Here is a 16,731-nt window from a genome sequence, read left to right as displayed (position 1 = left end):
CATGAAAAGGTGGGAGTTGTCCTACCAACTTTAAGAGGCTAATTAATTAAGAGAAAAAACTTTTGTAGTGATAATCAAGATAGCCCATTACAGACAGTTTGACAAGAGGTGTGAGAATATTCTATGCATCCGATGAAGTGGGCTGTCGCCCACAAAAGCTTATGCTCAAACAAATTTGTTAGTCCCTAAGGTACCACAAGTACTCCTGTTCTTTTTGCGGATACAGACTAACACGGCTGCTACTCTGAAACCTTCATTATTCTTAATATTTATTCCTTCCACACTGTTGAGATTGTTCAATATTGTTCTATGACCAGTACAGATACACAGTTGTGTCTGAATCCATCCAGTCCAGCAGATGCTTAGGAACAAAGCCACCAAATGCCTGTGCTGACGTTACCTTCAACATCTTTTAACTACTCTAGGAAACAAATGTGATACAATGAAAAGAATTCTTTTGATGAGTTGGGATTTGAATTTCTGCACCAGTTTTGATTCCTGTGTTAGAACTTACTGAGCTGATTGAGGCTACTAAGATTATGGGAAAGTTTACAAAAGGTCACAGTATATGCTACTGTTTTGACCACCTCCATGTAAGCAAACATGAACCTTAGGTCTGCTAAGAAAAGAAAAGATGCAACACAAAGCTCATTCCTGTCTATGCTGATCTATAACCACCTAAAATAAAATGTGTTACTTTGCAATTTAACGTTTCTTATCACCAGGTCTATTTTTCTAAATTATCTTCAGGTACCTTGTAAGAATATGCACACAATGCCAGCTTGCAGAAAGACCAGGCTCACGGTGAGCCCTGGTCTGTTGGGTTCTACATGACTGAACGCTAACTACATTCGAGAATATCTGGTCAACCAGCCTGCTGACAGCAACAGCACTTTATATGTGGCTTTCTGCCTTACAATAAGCCCCACATGTCCCAAAAGCTAGATGCAAAGAAAAATCAGCTAAAGAGCAGAGGCAGTGGAAAAAAACCCAACCAGAATATTAGTTTCTAAGTGCAATCATTCCACATGCAAGGGCTACAGAGATTTGAGACCGTGAAACAGACAAGCATTAGGAAAGAGTTACAAAATTTGGGTCATTTCATCTGAGCATTCCTCTCACAAACACTTTTGTCTAATTTCTATTATTCCCTTTCCCTACCCCCCAAAACAAAAAAAATCTTAATCTGGCACAAGATCACACCCATGAAACTTCAAGTTGATTGGACAAAAGTTGGGGGAAGTTAAAAATCAGATCAAAGCTGGTTTGAACTAAGGGTAGACCAATGTTCTCCATGATAGGACCAAATGGTAGTATCTTCAGAATCCCCAGTAGTGAGTTTTAAAATGCTTGACTGATGGAAATAAACTTGTTACACAAAGCTAAGGCACATGTCCTGTTTGTACACAGAATAGTTCACTTTTATAACAAGGTACAAAACATCTTTTCACTGAAAAAGCTGTATAGGGCAGGTTTGCAGAGCTGCCCCTTCACCACCGTCCAACAGTTGAACTAAAATGACAATGCAAAAGAAAGCTGAGATGGACAAGCCTGCACATATTGCCCTTTGGCTGTAGAATAATCCATCACCATTCTCTCTGTAACAGCCCTAACCTATTTTAAGACTATCAAGTTCCTCTTCTCCCTCCCCCTTTCTCTTCTCAAGACTAAAACCACGTGCAGTATTCTCACCTGTCCTCAAAGGTCATGTTTTTAAAACTCATTATTTTTGTTGCTCTCTTTGGGGCTCTCTCCAGTCTGCCCACATCTTTCCTAAAGTGTGGTGCCCAAAACTGGATACAATACTCCAGCTGAAGCTTCATCGGGGCCAAGTAGAACAGGACAATAACCTCCATGTCTTACTTATGAAACTCCTGGTAATATACCCACGATACTCCTTTGCATTTGTGTATACACATCTCAGATGTTGAGCAGATTCCCACTGTCTTATTGTCCCCATCTTGTTGTTCCTATGTCCTTATTATAATTTACCATGCTTCTCTCTCTTGCCCACAACTTCTAGCCCTTTGTGAAGATCACCATTTTGACACAACTACAACCAATAGTAGGATTTTTACCCAGGAGCCAGTGTTGCAGATTAATACATCTGCCTTTGAAGAGCTGCACTGTCAGTTCTTGAATTTGACACTTGAAGAGATTTCCTACATCAGCTTACAAGTGATATGAAAAATAAATAAAACCTTGCATGGCCAGCATATTTTTTTTCAGTTAGTTAAAACTTTATTTGCAAAAAGGTTTCAGACACCTGACTCTTCCTCATGAAGGGCTAAGTCCATGACAGATCTGAAGTTTACAATTTGCGAGTAACTGAAAATAGGATGAATGAAAGTTCCTATTCCATCACAATTGTTGTAGGAAATGCTGAATTTTTAAGGAGTTCATAGTTGGAGTGGTAATACACAGAATAATTAAATATTATATGGTCTTCATAAAAGGGTGACAGGTGCCATGATAGCATCAGGCAGTAGCTTCAAATTGCCTCAAACAATCCCACATGTAATATCTCTTTAGAATACACACCTGAACATAGTTTCTAATTCTTATACAGTGCCAACCAGTAAGAGGATGTTCTTTTCCTTGGCTGATTTCCTTAAAGAGGGCTTGATCTGCCAAGGAACCCTGTAATACTCCAAAATGCCATATGTTTGTGAAAGAAATTGTAGCACTGTGCTTCCAGTGCCTTGATACATTAGCTGTCCTTCCACTGACCCTGAGATATGACATAAATATTTTATAGTGTGTGCTATATAATGCAACCAAAAATGACAGCTCCTAACAGGGGACAACAAGAGACAGAAGAACACAGTGGCAGTGTGTGTACTTTGTAATATAAAGAGGAACAGGATCAGCATTTTTCCCCTTTCCTGTATAAAATTTCAATTAAGTGTGAGGACTACCGTAAATAATTTATATAAATCTGATATGTGCATCACAGCTGCACATACCCACCTTCAAAAGAAGTGTCCACTGTTTTATGACAGTGGAGAAGCAGATCTATTCACTATACTGAATTGTAGAGGAACCAGCCCCTATTTTATTCTCAAGTAGGTTACCAAGGAAGGTTGTGGAATCCCTGTCATTGGAGGTTTTTAATAACAGGTTAGACGAATACCTGTCAAGGATGTTGTAGGTATCCCTTCAATTACAGGAGAACCTCTCAAGGTTTCTTCCAGCCCTACATTTTTATGATTCTGTACATTTTCAGCTGCTTCATATGTTTCTCCACAGACTATCAAAACTGGCACAGAATACTTTGTAAACTTGTAGATTCAAGGTTACAAAGGTAGTGCCCATTAAAGTTAAAGGTGAAATCGCAAGTCATAACCTTGCTTTTTCAATTAATATTTTCAAATTCCTTTTGGCCTGAAATTTTCCGTAACTTGTCCTAAATCAGCTTTGATATCACCATCTCAGACCAATCTAGTACATAACCTCAAGTATGGCAGAGCAAAACAGACTGTTTGGGAGGTTCAAAGAAGTCTTCTGGCTATTATCTCACTAATGCACTCATTGTTCTAATTACACTATCAAATATTTCATTACCTTTCATACTACAATTAATTTTATTCAAACCAACATGACACTTTTAGCCCACAGTAACAGAAGAACAAGGTCCAGCACTTAACTCCAAAAGATCCAATAAGAATAGCATGCTGGGAATTAACTCTTAATAAAACCTTACCTGGAGGTGGGTGCACAGGGGGTATTGGTGGATGAGATGTCTCAATTTTAGGAATTTTAGATGGTGGTGGTTCTGAAAAAAATGAATTTGGAAGCCCCATCAACAAAAATGTAAGTTTAGTTATGGCTCCATCAGCATACTAAGACCAGAAATCCAGAATGGGTTTTGGGAAAAAGATTATTTTATTATGTTTATACTGTGCTGTGTAAAGTGGGGCCCCGACTTGTTTGGAGACTCTAGGCATTACCACAGTATGACATTTAAATAATCTAACTGAAATCTAGCATCACACGTTAGTTTATTATTAGGGTCTACCCACAACTTTTAACCATGATTTTATAAACGGAGACATGGTTACTTTACTACAGAGATGGAAAAAGAAAGAACTAGCCAAACTTGTTACATAGATACAGTTGGGGTATACAGCAAAATAACTTTTACAAAGTGGAAACTGGAAGACAAATGTGTTGGCCTAACTCTGTGACAAAAGAAAAATGTGGTTAACTGCAGTTACCAAGAATTAACTATGCTATGTTTGGGTACAGACTGCAAGCCATGCCAGTAATTGGCTACGCTCTTAAGTTATAATGGAGATGGAGCTTTTATAATAGTAATTGTTAGTTCTACTAAGCAGCCTACTTGTATACTCATAAAGGGACTATGCTTTAGGAACAATTATTCTGTACTTCCACAAATAAAAAAATAACCCTTTTTTTAATTGGAAGGTCTATATTTAAGCTTGCATAATCAAGACCAAACAGGATAATTTCCAGACCTAGAAGCAATTTTAGAAGGTGCAGTGAATTAGTTATTCTGGCAAACAGTTTTGTTTATTAAAAAAGTGAAAGATGTAATATATATATATTAAAAAAATACAATATCTACCTGATGCCTTGGTTTCTTCTTTGGGAGATACAGCCTATTGATCAAAAACAACAAAAAAAAACAAACAAAATTCACATCAATCTCCAGAACTATACATTATAAAATCTGAATAATTCAAAAATGAAAACATAATTAGCGAACACATACTGCTAATACTAATAGGATGCAGTTTATTAAGGCCTGGTACATGCACGGGCTTTGCATCAATTTAACTAAATCTGTTTCCAATTCGAGTGAGAGAACTGTGGTCTAGACAAGCCCTAAACCTTTATTTATTTATTTATTTTTAAACTAAAAGGCCTGTGATTTTCCAAGGCTTTCAAAAGAAACTCTACACACAAAGAGCGTTGAATCAGGCAATATGAAGTGGGTAACTTGATTTGGGTAGGAGAGTTGATGGTTAAGAATGTGAGAGAGTGAAGAGTTTGAAAAACGTACCTACTGTGTGTGAACACAGAGCTGCCTTTGTAATTCTTGTCATTTAATATTCACATCTAAATTAATTTATTTGTAATCTACTGAAGAAGCATCATGGTGCAGTGGACAGAGTGCTGACCGGGAAGTCGTGGAGACGTAGGCTCTATTTCTGGCTCTGCCTCTGACCTGTTGTGTGAACTTTGGCAAGTCATTTCACCTCTTTATACTTCAGTTACCCAGTCAGTAGGATAATGAAAGAAGTATTTCCCTTTGTAAAGCACTTTAAAATCCTCAGCTAGAAAACACTATGTAAGAGCCAAGTATTATTGTAACAGCACAGAACGTGGGCGCACACTAAATTCAGAGTGAATGAGAAATGTTTTATAGACATGGGAGTGAGAAAATCAAATGTTTTCACTTTGACACGACTTTCTTTTGGAACATTCTACCACAAAGTGGCTTGGTGTAGAAACTGCAAATGTATTTTCATTTGTCTGAATTCCTTTTAGTTTTATAAACTTTCTTGCAGACTAAAGTATACACTTGTAGGCTTCCTACCTATCCTGCACCAGCCATCTCAAGCCAATGTAGTTTAAGAAGTTCAGTAAATCTAACAGGAATTTAATGAGCACAAAAGCTTATCAAGAAATTAAATTCCTTAGCAGAATCAGCCAAGTTACAGAGCTCCTGTAAAATCCACCAAAACTTCTGCACCAATACTTCACAAATGCAGACAACTACATTCCTGAAGTCTATCCTGAGCCATGCTGCCCTGTAAGTGGAAGTCTGTACTGTCTCCAAGACACAAATGGTGATATTCTGCTTTCTTTAACCCTGCAAACACATTTCCTCCCAATAACTGCAGGATCTTGCGCAAAGAATTTAACTTGACTAATGTCATTAAGTAAACACTGCAATTTCTTTGGAGTTGGAACTAAATTAAAGTCTTTCTTACAGCTTACTTTAGAGGTAAATAATTCTATAACCTCATAAAAATGTTGTCTCTAGAGATTTGCCAAAATGTCTGAATAATTAATATGTGAAATTATAAACATCAATAAGGGAAACCATCTAACACTAATTTAACACAAATTCCTTTATTAAATCCAAAGGCCAAAGGGTATTTATCCAATTGCTCTAAAAATGCCTAAAAAGCCTAACTAATAAGCAATTTACTACATCCAGCCAGTACCAAAACATTTATAAGCATTTGATCAAGATGCTTACAAATGGGCTAGGCCCATGCTTAGACCCATATTGATTGGCTCCAGCATGGTCAGACAGGTATTAGGGGTTTACTTTTTATAACCATAACAAACAAGTGAGGTCACTGCTTGCTGACTTCAGCTATAAATCAACTTGAGACAACTGACCCTTAGTTCCAGTCTTAATCCTCATAAGATTTACAGCCCCCTTTCTTCACTTATTTTCTCCCCCACTCCTTGCTTACCAGAAGAACAGTGGGAAGGTTTGGGCTGGTTTTTTTTATGACAGTTTTTCTTTGTCTTGTTACTGCCGCTCTTTATTTTATTAGTTACTTTTGAAACCATACATCCTTCCCACACTACTAGTAATACTACTTATTCTTATTACCTTCTTTTACTTGCTGATGGGGGCCCTCATTACAACACACAGTATATCCTTAACTAAACTTAAGCTAACTTTAATTCTACTCTTATCCTACACCCTATGCCTGTTATAACATCCCTGTGTAGCAATTATCCTCACTATCCTCTCCAAACCTTGTCTGAAAAATTTACTTTCGCCTTGCTTTCCACCAGTTTTCTACTCCTGTGCAGTGTAATTCCTCCACTTTGCCCTACTTTAGTCTGTGTTTAGGTATCAGAACTTATGATTTTCTTACTCTGCAATGACTTATTTGCCTTACTTCACATCCCTCCTTTCCCTTGGCTAACCTCATTTCTGTTTAATTTAGATGGGACACTCCCTGGGGCAGGAAGCATGACTTTAAATCTCTATGAAGCTCCAGGCCAAGTTGCAGCACAACCTACATTGTTAATAAACTGTGAAATCACTAGTTTTCCATATCACATATATGCAAAGCAGCAATAATTCCACTTTGCCAGGGTAGATAGTTTTATTCTGCATTTTAATACCCAACAGATCAAGCAGCTTTAACTGATGCCAAATGATGATCCACGTTTTAATTCTTCATTAGCACTAAAGTGACACACAAAATGAAAAGTTCTTCCCTACATGTGAAATCAAAGAAGCCATTTTAAATCTGAAGTGATTCCCCCTTGACCATCATGGAGATGACTTCTGAAATTGTTTGCTCTAATGAGTCAAATGATCACTTCAAGCAGCGACCAAATTCCATTTTATTAGGTTACTCTGTATTTAGTCACAAAGTCTAATCTTGCGAAAATAATTCACCAAGATGCCCCATCACTATGGAGTAAGTGAAAGCAGCTGATGGAGGAGTCAGTTAATAAAATGGGTCAGACAAAATTTCACACTAATAAGATCTGTGACTAGTTGTTTATGTAAAAGCAGTATGTACCACGTGTCAAAAAAGCCTACCAAAGTGCTTTTTCCAGTCATGTCAGCAAGTGTAATCTTTTTCCTTCAGTAAATCACTGAAAATCCTTTTAGCCATTCTTCCATGTAAGATATTACCTCTTCTAGCAAAGATTACTAAAATCTGTTTATGGAGATTTTTTTTTTAATTGGCTATTTAGTTGTGTTGCTGACCAATATCCCATGTTCCATAGTAATATTTTTTTCTATTATAGTATTTGAAGTTTGAGAAGAGTTCATCGGCAGCTTTATATGAGGCAATCCTGCAACATACAGTAGAACCTCAGAGTTATGAACTGACTAGTCACCACACCCCTCATTTGGAACTGGAAGTACAGTACGGTGCCGCTTTAAACAAACTACTAAAAATATAAAGGGCAAGTTTAAAAAAAGATTTGACAAGTTAAGGAAACTTTCTGTGCCTTTTTCATTTAAATTAAGATGTTTAAAAGCATCTTTTTTCTTCTGCATAGTAAAGTTTAAAGCTGTATTAAGCCACTGTTCAGTTGTAAACTTTTGAAAAGGAACAACCATAATCGTTTGTTCAGAGTTATGAGCAACCTCCATTCCAAAGATGTTTGTAACTCTGAGGTTCTACTGTATGTGCACCTGTATTTTTGAAAATTTTACATCTTCAATACAAAATGTATCAGTCCCCAATAACATATATTTTAGTTTTACCATTTAAGGTAGTTTTTCTTCAGTAAAATAACAATGGGAGAGATTATTGGATACAGAGACTGTAATCAGCTGAACTTTCAAAATGGTCTTCCCCACCGACAGTTTAGAAGGTGCCAGATTTAGACAACAGGCATTTGGAAAGGTTTTATAAACCAGGGACCATCTCCTCAGCTCATGTAAATTTCCATATCTTTATTGTCTTCAATTGAGCTATGATGATTGACAAAGTGGAACATCTGGCTCTGAGGAATATACACATTTCTCCCATAACATCTTACGAGGCAGTCATGCAATTTCCTATTTACAAACACTGGTAGAATCTCTTAGTAAGGTTTAACTTAAAATGTTTTTGGGGTACAAACTATGAATAAATCCTCTAAGCACTATGCACCTTATTGCTTCCAAGTCATGAATTTCCTAACATAGAATAAATTTGGTACATAAAGCATTATCTAATCTGCGCTATTGCATTCTCCTGCCACAACCCCCACATCTTTACATGTCTAACTTTTTATAGGCTTTAGATGTCTTTTTTTTTTTTTTAACCTCGCTCTGCAAATTATCTCGGTTTATTAGTCTCACTTCTGCATCCGTTTACACTCTAGGTTGCTGTTAGGTGGGCTCAGATACCATCCTCATCAGATCTCCAACTAAGCAAGATCAAGCCTGCTTAATACTTATGAGACTGAAGAAAACTCCAGGTGCTGCAGGAAATCATGCTGATTCAGTAAGTATACTCTCGTTCCTCCAAAGTTAATTCATGAATTCATGCCTCAGCATGGGATTGGAAGCCTAAAGCTACTGAAGATGCATTCTTTTAAGAAAGACCTAAAACAAATACCTAGACTATTTGCAGACAAAAGTTCCTTGGCATTTTTGCAAAAGTTATATATGGTCAGATTCCAGTTTGTGTTTTCATTATTTCCATAGTGCCAACTGATTACTACATACTTCTCACAGACAAATATAAAAAAGGTCCTGCCCTCAAGACCCAACAACGCAAGAAGACAATGTGCAATGAAACCATTTTTTTTTCTTTTTGGGGGGGTTGGAGGGAGAGAGCGAGCAGCAAATACATTCTGGCTACCTAAAATTCCCCCTAAAGTTTCAACTGAATTTGGTATTCTTTATTTTCCATCTTCAACTACCATATCCTGCAAATGTGCAATGGTCCAACAGTGCTGCCATGTTCCACTGCAGATGTGACTTTGCTTCAGCAGTAAATAACATTCTGTGTAAAATCTAAGATTACACAGACCTATGCATTCTTAACTTTTTCTGCCTGCTACCCCTATCTAGACTTTTGCACACTCATCCTCAGCCCCAAATCTTTCACTGTATTGTCTTTCTCCAGAGCTGCTGCCTGCTGTTCTCTCCAAATCAAAGTTGCATTAGCAGTAATAGGTCATAAGAAGACATTACAAATTTATAAGAAAGAGGAGAGGGCACATCCTAAACAGCCCAAGAAAACAGATACCAGAGGCTCAAGTGTGAATTATGCACTTGTTATTTCACTGCTGTTTGAATAAATTATCAAAACATAAATGCAATAGAGACAACAATTTAGTTAACTGCATATCAAATAGAGGTCCAAAGGCTGTACTTGACCCTGGAATGACTTCGGATAAGTGTGCAGCTGGAATATTTATGTGGTTTTGTCCACTGTGTAGAGTGCTTTCTTATTTTAAAAGAACAGATGATGGTACAGAGCACAAGACACGGAATGCACAAAACTGTCTGCAAGATTAATTTTTTTTATATGGTCATGATGAAAATATGCAAAACTTTTAAGTGGTTTGTAATGGGGTGCTGCCCTCAAGCATGCCCCCTTGTGGCCTTGCAGGTGAATTGCTCCTGGCACCCATTCAGGTTTTCAATTACAGGCAGTCCTCAGACTTACGACACAATTGGTTCCTTACAGTTGGTAAGTCGTAAGTCAGAACTCGGAACCGCAATCTACTCCATTGTTGCACCAAGCATCAAACTTGAAACCTACAGTCATAAGTCAAATCAGCGTGTCAATGTAGAAGCATTGTAAGTGCCGTTCATCGTAACTCCAACGTCGTAAAGTTGAGGACTGCCTGTACTCAGTCCAGAGTAGTTAAAAGCACACACCCACTTCGGTGTGGGGTAGGGTGGGGGGCTAGTTTATTAATTCTGTCTACAGAGTGTGACTTACTCCTTTAGTCGCTCAAGTTCACACCCACTCCAGGTCCACAGAAGAGTCTTGGTTTTTACTGCCCCTGTTCAAGAGGCACTCCAGGCACTTCTTTGAAGCTGGGTCAGACTTTAAACAATTTCTTTCCCTTTAAGACAGCAGCCCTGAGCTGAGTTGTAATTTAGCCCAACTGCAGGGCCTTGCACAGCTTCTCCTTCAGCTAGTCGCTTTCCCCAATAAGTTTCCAGCCTCAAAGCATTCAGCAGACAAGCCTTCTCCCACGGCTGTCTTCCCTGCTATGAGAGAGAAGGTAGCATATATGCTCCTCCAATTGGTTAGATGAGAGGGAAGACTTGCCCCCACCCTGCAGGACTCCTGGTGCAGGCCCTTAAGAAACAGTGACAGGATTTCATGTCCATTTATTACCACTTATTCCTAGTGCCACTTCCTCTGTACTAATCTCTCTCAGCTCCTTGTATACATCAGTTCTTTCGAAATCTTAAAGGGCCAAGGGTAAACTAACCCCTAGGTATCACTACCATTAAGGGAGCAGACTACCCCATCAAGTGGTTCCACTCTGAAAATGACATTAGGGGTTCCACCTATACTGAATCTCTGATTTTATAAAAATTATGCTCATTTTGGGGGAAAAATTGAAATGGACAATCCAACAAACTCAGTCTAGTTTCTGAAAGTGAATTTGGGCTCTTTTCTCATACATCATCACTTATAAAGGTTCTGCAGATCAAGTGATTTCATCAGTAACATTTGGACAAACTCAGAGCCTTCAGTTGGTGGGCATAGGCATAACTGACTGGAACACAGTAAACTATTCTGTTGACAATGCACAAGAGAGGTGCAGGCCCTGTGGACCTGGTAGGCATTAAAAAAAACCAACAACTTATTTTGGTACTAAAATAAGCAGACCTAAACTCAGTAAAGCAAGAAAAAACCCCTACATGTTAAGGTTATACTTTCCAGTCACATTTTGGAGCATAACCATAATTTAGATTAAGCCAAGGAAACAACTGCTCCTGCTCTAAATTAGAAATCTGTTCACCACTTATGTTCAGTTAACCTTACCGCTGGACGTTTAGCCTGCCTCGGAGGACTTGACTGAGGAGAGGGTTTCTTAGATTGTTGTGTTTGTTGCTGCTGCTGCTGTTGCACTGACTGCTGGGACTCTTTTTGCTGCTGCGTCTGTGACTGCTCTGAACTTTGAGATTGCTGGGACTGTAGTACTGGAGGCATCTGAGGTGTAGATTGAAGGGATGGTGGCTGTTGCAGTTGGTGTGGAGTATGATGAGGCATTTGCTGTTTCCCTTGTGAGTACAGATCCAGGATCTGGTGACAGATGTCTAACAAAAAGTCCAAAAGGTTAGAACATTCCTAGTAAAACGAAACAATGTTTATAATCAGCTTGAAACCTTTTAAAGGGACACCAACGTCAAAACAACATTTCTGGCTAAAAATGTTTTATCTACCATGGGTATATACATAATCTAGTACGATGGAATTATTTTATTACCATGGGTATATACATAATCTAGTACAATGGGACCCCAATCTTGGTTGGAGCCTCTACATGTTAGTTAGATAAAAATGGGTTGAAACTGTGAGTTGTTCTGTTTCTTTAAGGGATATTTAAACTTATTTTTCTTCTAATATTATTATACATTTCTAGTACTTGGCATGCCGACTAATAAGCCTATTTTTTATATTCACCTGTAGACTAAACTATCTAGCTCTTTGTGGAAGTTAAGTGTATGATTCGAGATAGGTTTTAGCAGCTGTTTTGGAAAAACATCCTTCATGTTTTATCTTTCCAGTGCCAAGAACAATTACGTCTTGGATTCATGGCCTAAATAAATACTGAAATATCCAAACCTTCAAAAGATTCCTTAGTTAGGTTATTTGACTTCCAGAAGCCACTAGCCTTCAGAATGGGATACAAGCAATGCAGGATAAAAATGTGAAGTACATGCACACAGAAAGGGAGGAATGCAAGAATGCAGTTCCACAGGAAAATTATAACTCCCAATGAATATGAAGTGGTAGTGTCAGTTAGACTGGGGACTACTATACACGTGTAAAAAGCGTGGTAAAATGCTCTATTGCAGGGCTTCTGTTTTTCTGTTTTATTTAATGGGGGGGTGGGATTTTTAGCAACTTTTGAGTTTTATGTAGTTGTCCACTAATCGGGGGTTTTCAGGAAATTCTTTGTACATACTTTAATGAGTAAAGTATATAATAGTATAAATGCTCCCTAGTGCACTTCAACCTAGCACTGTTTCAAACAGCACTATATTAAAGCAATAGGGAACTTTTAGTGAGCATCAGAAGGGGCTACACTGACCAATTAATATGCAACACACTAGTGTGCTTTAGAAATAACACACTCCTGCTCCATCTAGACAAGCCCTTAGATACAAGCAATCATTTCTGTTGTTTACTCGTTAAACACAGATTTCATTTTCTGTATCGGGCTGTTTTATTGATGTCTGTCCATTAAAACTGAAAGTCAGAAGCACTAATTGTAATATGGAACACTATGCCTTGTTATATTTTGAAATGCAGTTTGCTATACAAACTGAGGAGTCACTGGTTCAGTGGAAGGCCCTATTAAAAAAAAAAAGAAAGAAAGAAATGCAGTATATAAATGTAGGGAAAAGGGAGCCACCGGTATCCTAAATCTGGAGTGCTATATATGCACAGAAACCCTATAGACAGATCACTTGCTGGGTTTTGAAGATCAATGTGTGTAGAAAATCCTTGCTTTCAGTGCAGGATTTCCAGGCTGTGAACTCCACACTATTCCACTTCATGGCTGCTACTACCTATACCACTTGTATTCGCAAAATGTTATGATGGAATCACCTGATCTGAACACTTCTTAAGTTTAGAGGCATTTGAATCCAGAATTTTGATCTGGTTCCAACATTTATAATAAAAAAAATTCAGTTTTTAAAATACACAATTGAATTTTCTGGGAAGTTTTATAGTATTTGTGATATTGCACTCCATATATTTTATGAAAATATGCTAATGTAACTGGAATATGCTTCATGCAAAAGGTCTCTTGTAAGGTATCATTACAAAGCTTATAGTCTACTGAGTGTGATCATTCTATTTGTATAAATGTACCACTCTTGAATCTGAAACTAGAAATATGAAATATAACTCTTCGGGCCTATTGTAATTATGCAAAGTGTGGGCCATTAATGGTGGTTTGGAATCTTGATGGCTCCCATTAACCAGGACAATTGATTGCAGATGGCTCTGTTTTACCTGTAAGTCTGCCTGGCAAGTGGGTAATGAAGTCTTACAGTGACATGTGATCATGTCATCTGACCTGGAATCCATCTTTAACCTGGTGCTTTTCCATAGGGGGGGGGGGGGGACCCAGAGGGACAAAGTATTCCCGCCTTATGCAAAAGATATATAAATGGGTGGAACAGAACAAAAAGGAGAGCCATCATGAGGAATCCCCTAGCTACCACCTGAGCTGGAACAAGGGCTGTATCAGGGGAAAGGACTGTGCCCAAACTAGGAAGGGGTCCAGTCCGTGAAAGGCTTATTGAAACATCTCTCAGGGTGAGATTTTTACCTCTACTCAGTTGTATTACAGTATTAGGCTTAGATTTGCGTATTTTATTTTATTTCACTTGGTAATTCACTTTGTTCTGTCTGTTACTACTTGGAACCACTTAAATCCTACTTTCTGTATTTAATAAAATCACTTTTGACTTATTAACCCAGAGTATGTATTAATAGCTGGGGGGACGCAAACAGCTATGCATCTCTCTCTAGCAGTATTATAGAAGGCGAACAATTTTGAGTTTACCTTGTATAAGCTTTATACGTGGCAAAATGGATTTATTTGAGTTCAGACCCCATTGGGAGTTGGGCATCTGAGTGTTAAAGACAAGAACATTCTGTAAGCTGCTTTCAGTTAAGTCTGCAGCTTTGGGGCAAGTAATTCAGACCCTGGGTCTTTGGTGGAGCAGACAGGTGTGTCTGGCTCAGCAAGACAGGGTTCTGGGGTCCCGAGCTGGCAGGGAAAGCAAGGGCAGAAGTAGTCTTGGCACACCAGTTGACACTTCCCAAGGGAGTTTCTGCGATCCAACCCATCACAATATTACTCAGCTCCACTCTGGAAAGCTTAAGTAAACAGATGATCTTCAGTACCCTGCCCTAAAAGCAAGGTTGATGATTAAGGGAGAAACTGTCCAGACTAGGGATGCCAGGCATCCAGTTTTCGACTGCAATGCCCAGTCAAAAAGGAACGCTGGCAGCTCCTGACTGGGCAGTTGAAAGTCCAGGGCTAAGGAAGGCTATCTGCCTGCCCTGGCTCTCTGTGGCTCCTGGAAGTAGCTGGCATGTCCTGTGGCCTCTAGGCACAGGGAGGCTCTGCACATTGCCCCCGCCCCAAGAGCTGGCTTCGCAGCTCCCATTGGCTGGTAACCACGGCACTTATTCTGCAATCAGAAAGTTGGCAACCCTAATCCAGATCTTAAAAAAGATAAAAGAAAATATAATTGGAGATATACCAATCTCCTAGAACTGGAAGGGACCTTGAAAGGTCATTGAGTCCAGCCCCCTGCCTTCACTAGCAGGACCAATTTTTGCCCCAGATCCCTAAGTAGCCCCCTCAAGGATTGAACTCACAACCCTGGGTTTAGCAGGCCAATGCTCAAACCACTGAGCTATCCCTCCCTCCCAATCTCAAATTAAAAAAAGAAGGAAAGTATTTGAAGTGTGACAAAAATATTTCTGGTACCTTCCAGAACATCAACTGGTACATCTTGAACAAACTGCTCCCACCATCTTCTGTACATTGGCTTTGATGTCCATTCCTGAATTTCAAACTTGCACAAACGGCCTGCCAGATACATAACTGCAACAGCTATGATCTCAGGTTCCCACTGCAGTGACAACGTAGTACAGAGACTAGAATATCAAAGAACAGTCATTGTAAGATAACCCAGATAGCTGTAGCACAAGTCTGAATACCTGACATCTACAAAGTATTGTTAAGACAAAGCAGATGACAGTTAAGTTTTAACATCTCATTCAGATAATTTTGGAACAAAATTAGGATTCCCCTGTCACAAACCAGTTTACCAAACTAAGATCTTTGTTAATAGTACTCTGATTTAATAGTAATTTGATTTTTAAACATACAAAGCACCATTATCCTGCAGCAACAAAAAGCAACAGGAACAGATTTAAAATATTTGTTCTGAGGAATTTATTTAGAAAGAGTCTGACATACCAAGATAAAGTTTTCATAAAAGCATGAGGAAATTTAGCTGCACCAGATTCCAGTTTGGGTGATTACATTCTGTTTATCTAAAAAATTCCTCCTGTAACATCAGCTGTATATGATATTCTTCAAGTTCTGTCCTAAACAGTTGTTTGGTGGTTTTATTTCAGTGGTAGGTGAAAGGATTTCTACGTTTATTTTGTAATGCATTTGGGCATAATTTTGGATAAAACGCACTTAAATATAAACAATGAATCATGGGAATTTTGAGACCAAATACTCCAATGTATAAGTTTAAGTTTTAGTTCTAAGAGGTCTAGAAAGTTGTCCCGATTAGCATATGTAGTAGTGAAGGCTACAGCAAAGTTGATTTTACCACTACTTCTTAATTGTTTAGATTAATCATGAAATACTCAGCTTGATTTGCAATTTAAAAGCCATAGAAAGGTTAGAGCCAGCTTTTCTTAGGTAAGAACTCAACTCATTGCTATGTTCTATAATATAACCTCTTAAAGCAAAAAGTTGGAAAATCTGCCATTCAGTGATCTAGCCAACTAGTTACAACAAATTTCACACCATTCATTCATTAACCAATTCACTATGAGTTCTTTTGTTTAGCACAAGGTACTAATAGCAGTTATGTTTAAAAAAACTCATTGGTTTATGGATGACTGAAGTACACAAAGCATTAGAGTGTACCAATAGAGGTGAGTCATTTAGTAGTTTCAAAATTAAAAATGCAAAAGGTACATAAAAACATAAGAACAGCCATACTGGGTCAGACCAAAGGTCCATCAAGCCCAATATCCTGTCCTCTGACAGCAGTCAATGGCAGATGCCCCAAAGGGAATGAACAGACAGGTTATCATCAAGTGATCCATGCCCTGTCATCCAATCCCAGCTTCTGGCAAACAGAGGCTGAGACATCATTCTTGCTCATCCTGGCTAACAGCATTGATGGATCTATCTTCCATGAATCTATCTAGCTCTCTTTTGAACCCCGTTGTAGTACTGGCCTTCACAATACCCTCTGGCAAGGAGTTCCAGAGGTCGACAGTGCATTGCGCGAAAAAATACTGT

General features: G+C 38.5%; 1 protein-coding gene across 2 annotated transcripts in view; it reads right to left on the bottom strand.

The window, feature by feature from the left end:
• The window catches only part of CCNK (cyclin K), a 31,385-nt gene that overhangs the window by 1,690 nt on the left and 12,964 nt on the right, over nt 1–16,731 (bottom strand). For both annotated transcript variants that reach the window (XM_050954167.1, XM_050954166.1), the window contains exons 7-10: nt 15,166–15,335; nt 11,469–11,743; nt 4,589–4,622; nt 3,704–3,775 (exon numbers count right to left, since the gene is read on the bottom strand). In XM_050954167.1, the coding sequence (XP_050810124.1) occupies nt 3,704–3,775; nt 4,589–4,622; nt 11,469–11,743; nt 15,166–15,335 (551 nt within the window). The remainder of the gene's footprint in view (nt 1–3,703; nt 3,776–4,588; nt 4,623–11,468; nt 11,744–15,165; nt 15,336–16,731) is intronic.

Source organism: Gopherus flavomarginatus, chromosome 5, assembly GCF_025201925.1.
Source record: "Gopherus flavomarginatus isolate rGopFla2 chromosome 5, rGopFla2.mat.asm, whole genome shotgun sequence".
NCBI lineage: Eukaryota > Metazoa > Chordata > Testudines > Testudinidae > Gopherus > Gopherus flavomarginatus.
This window is presented reverse-complemented; position numbering and strand designations above follow the sequence as displayed.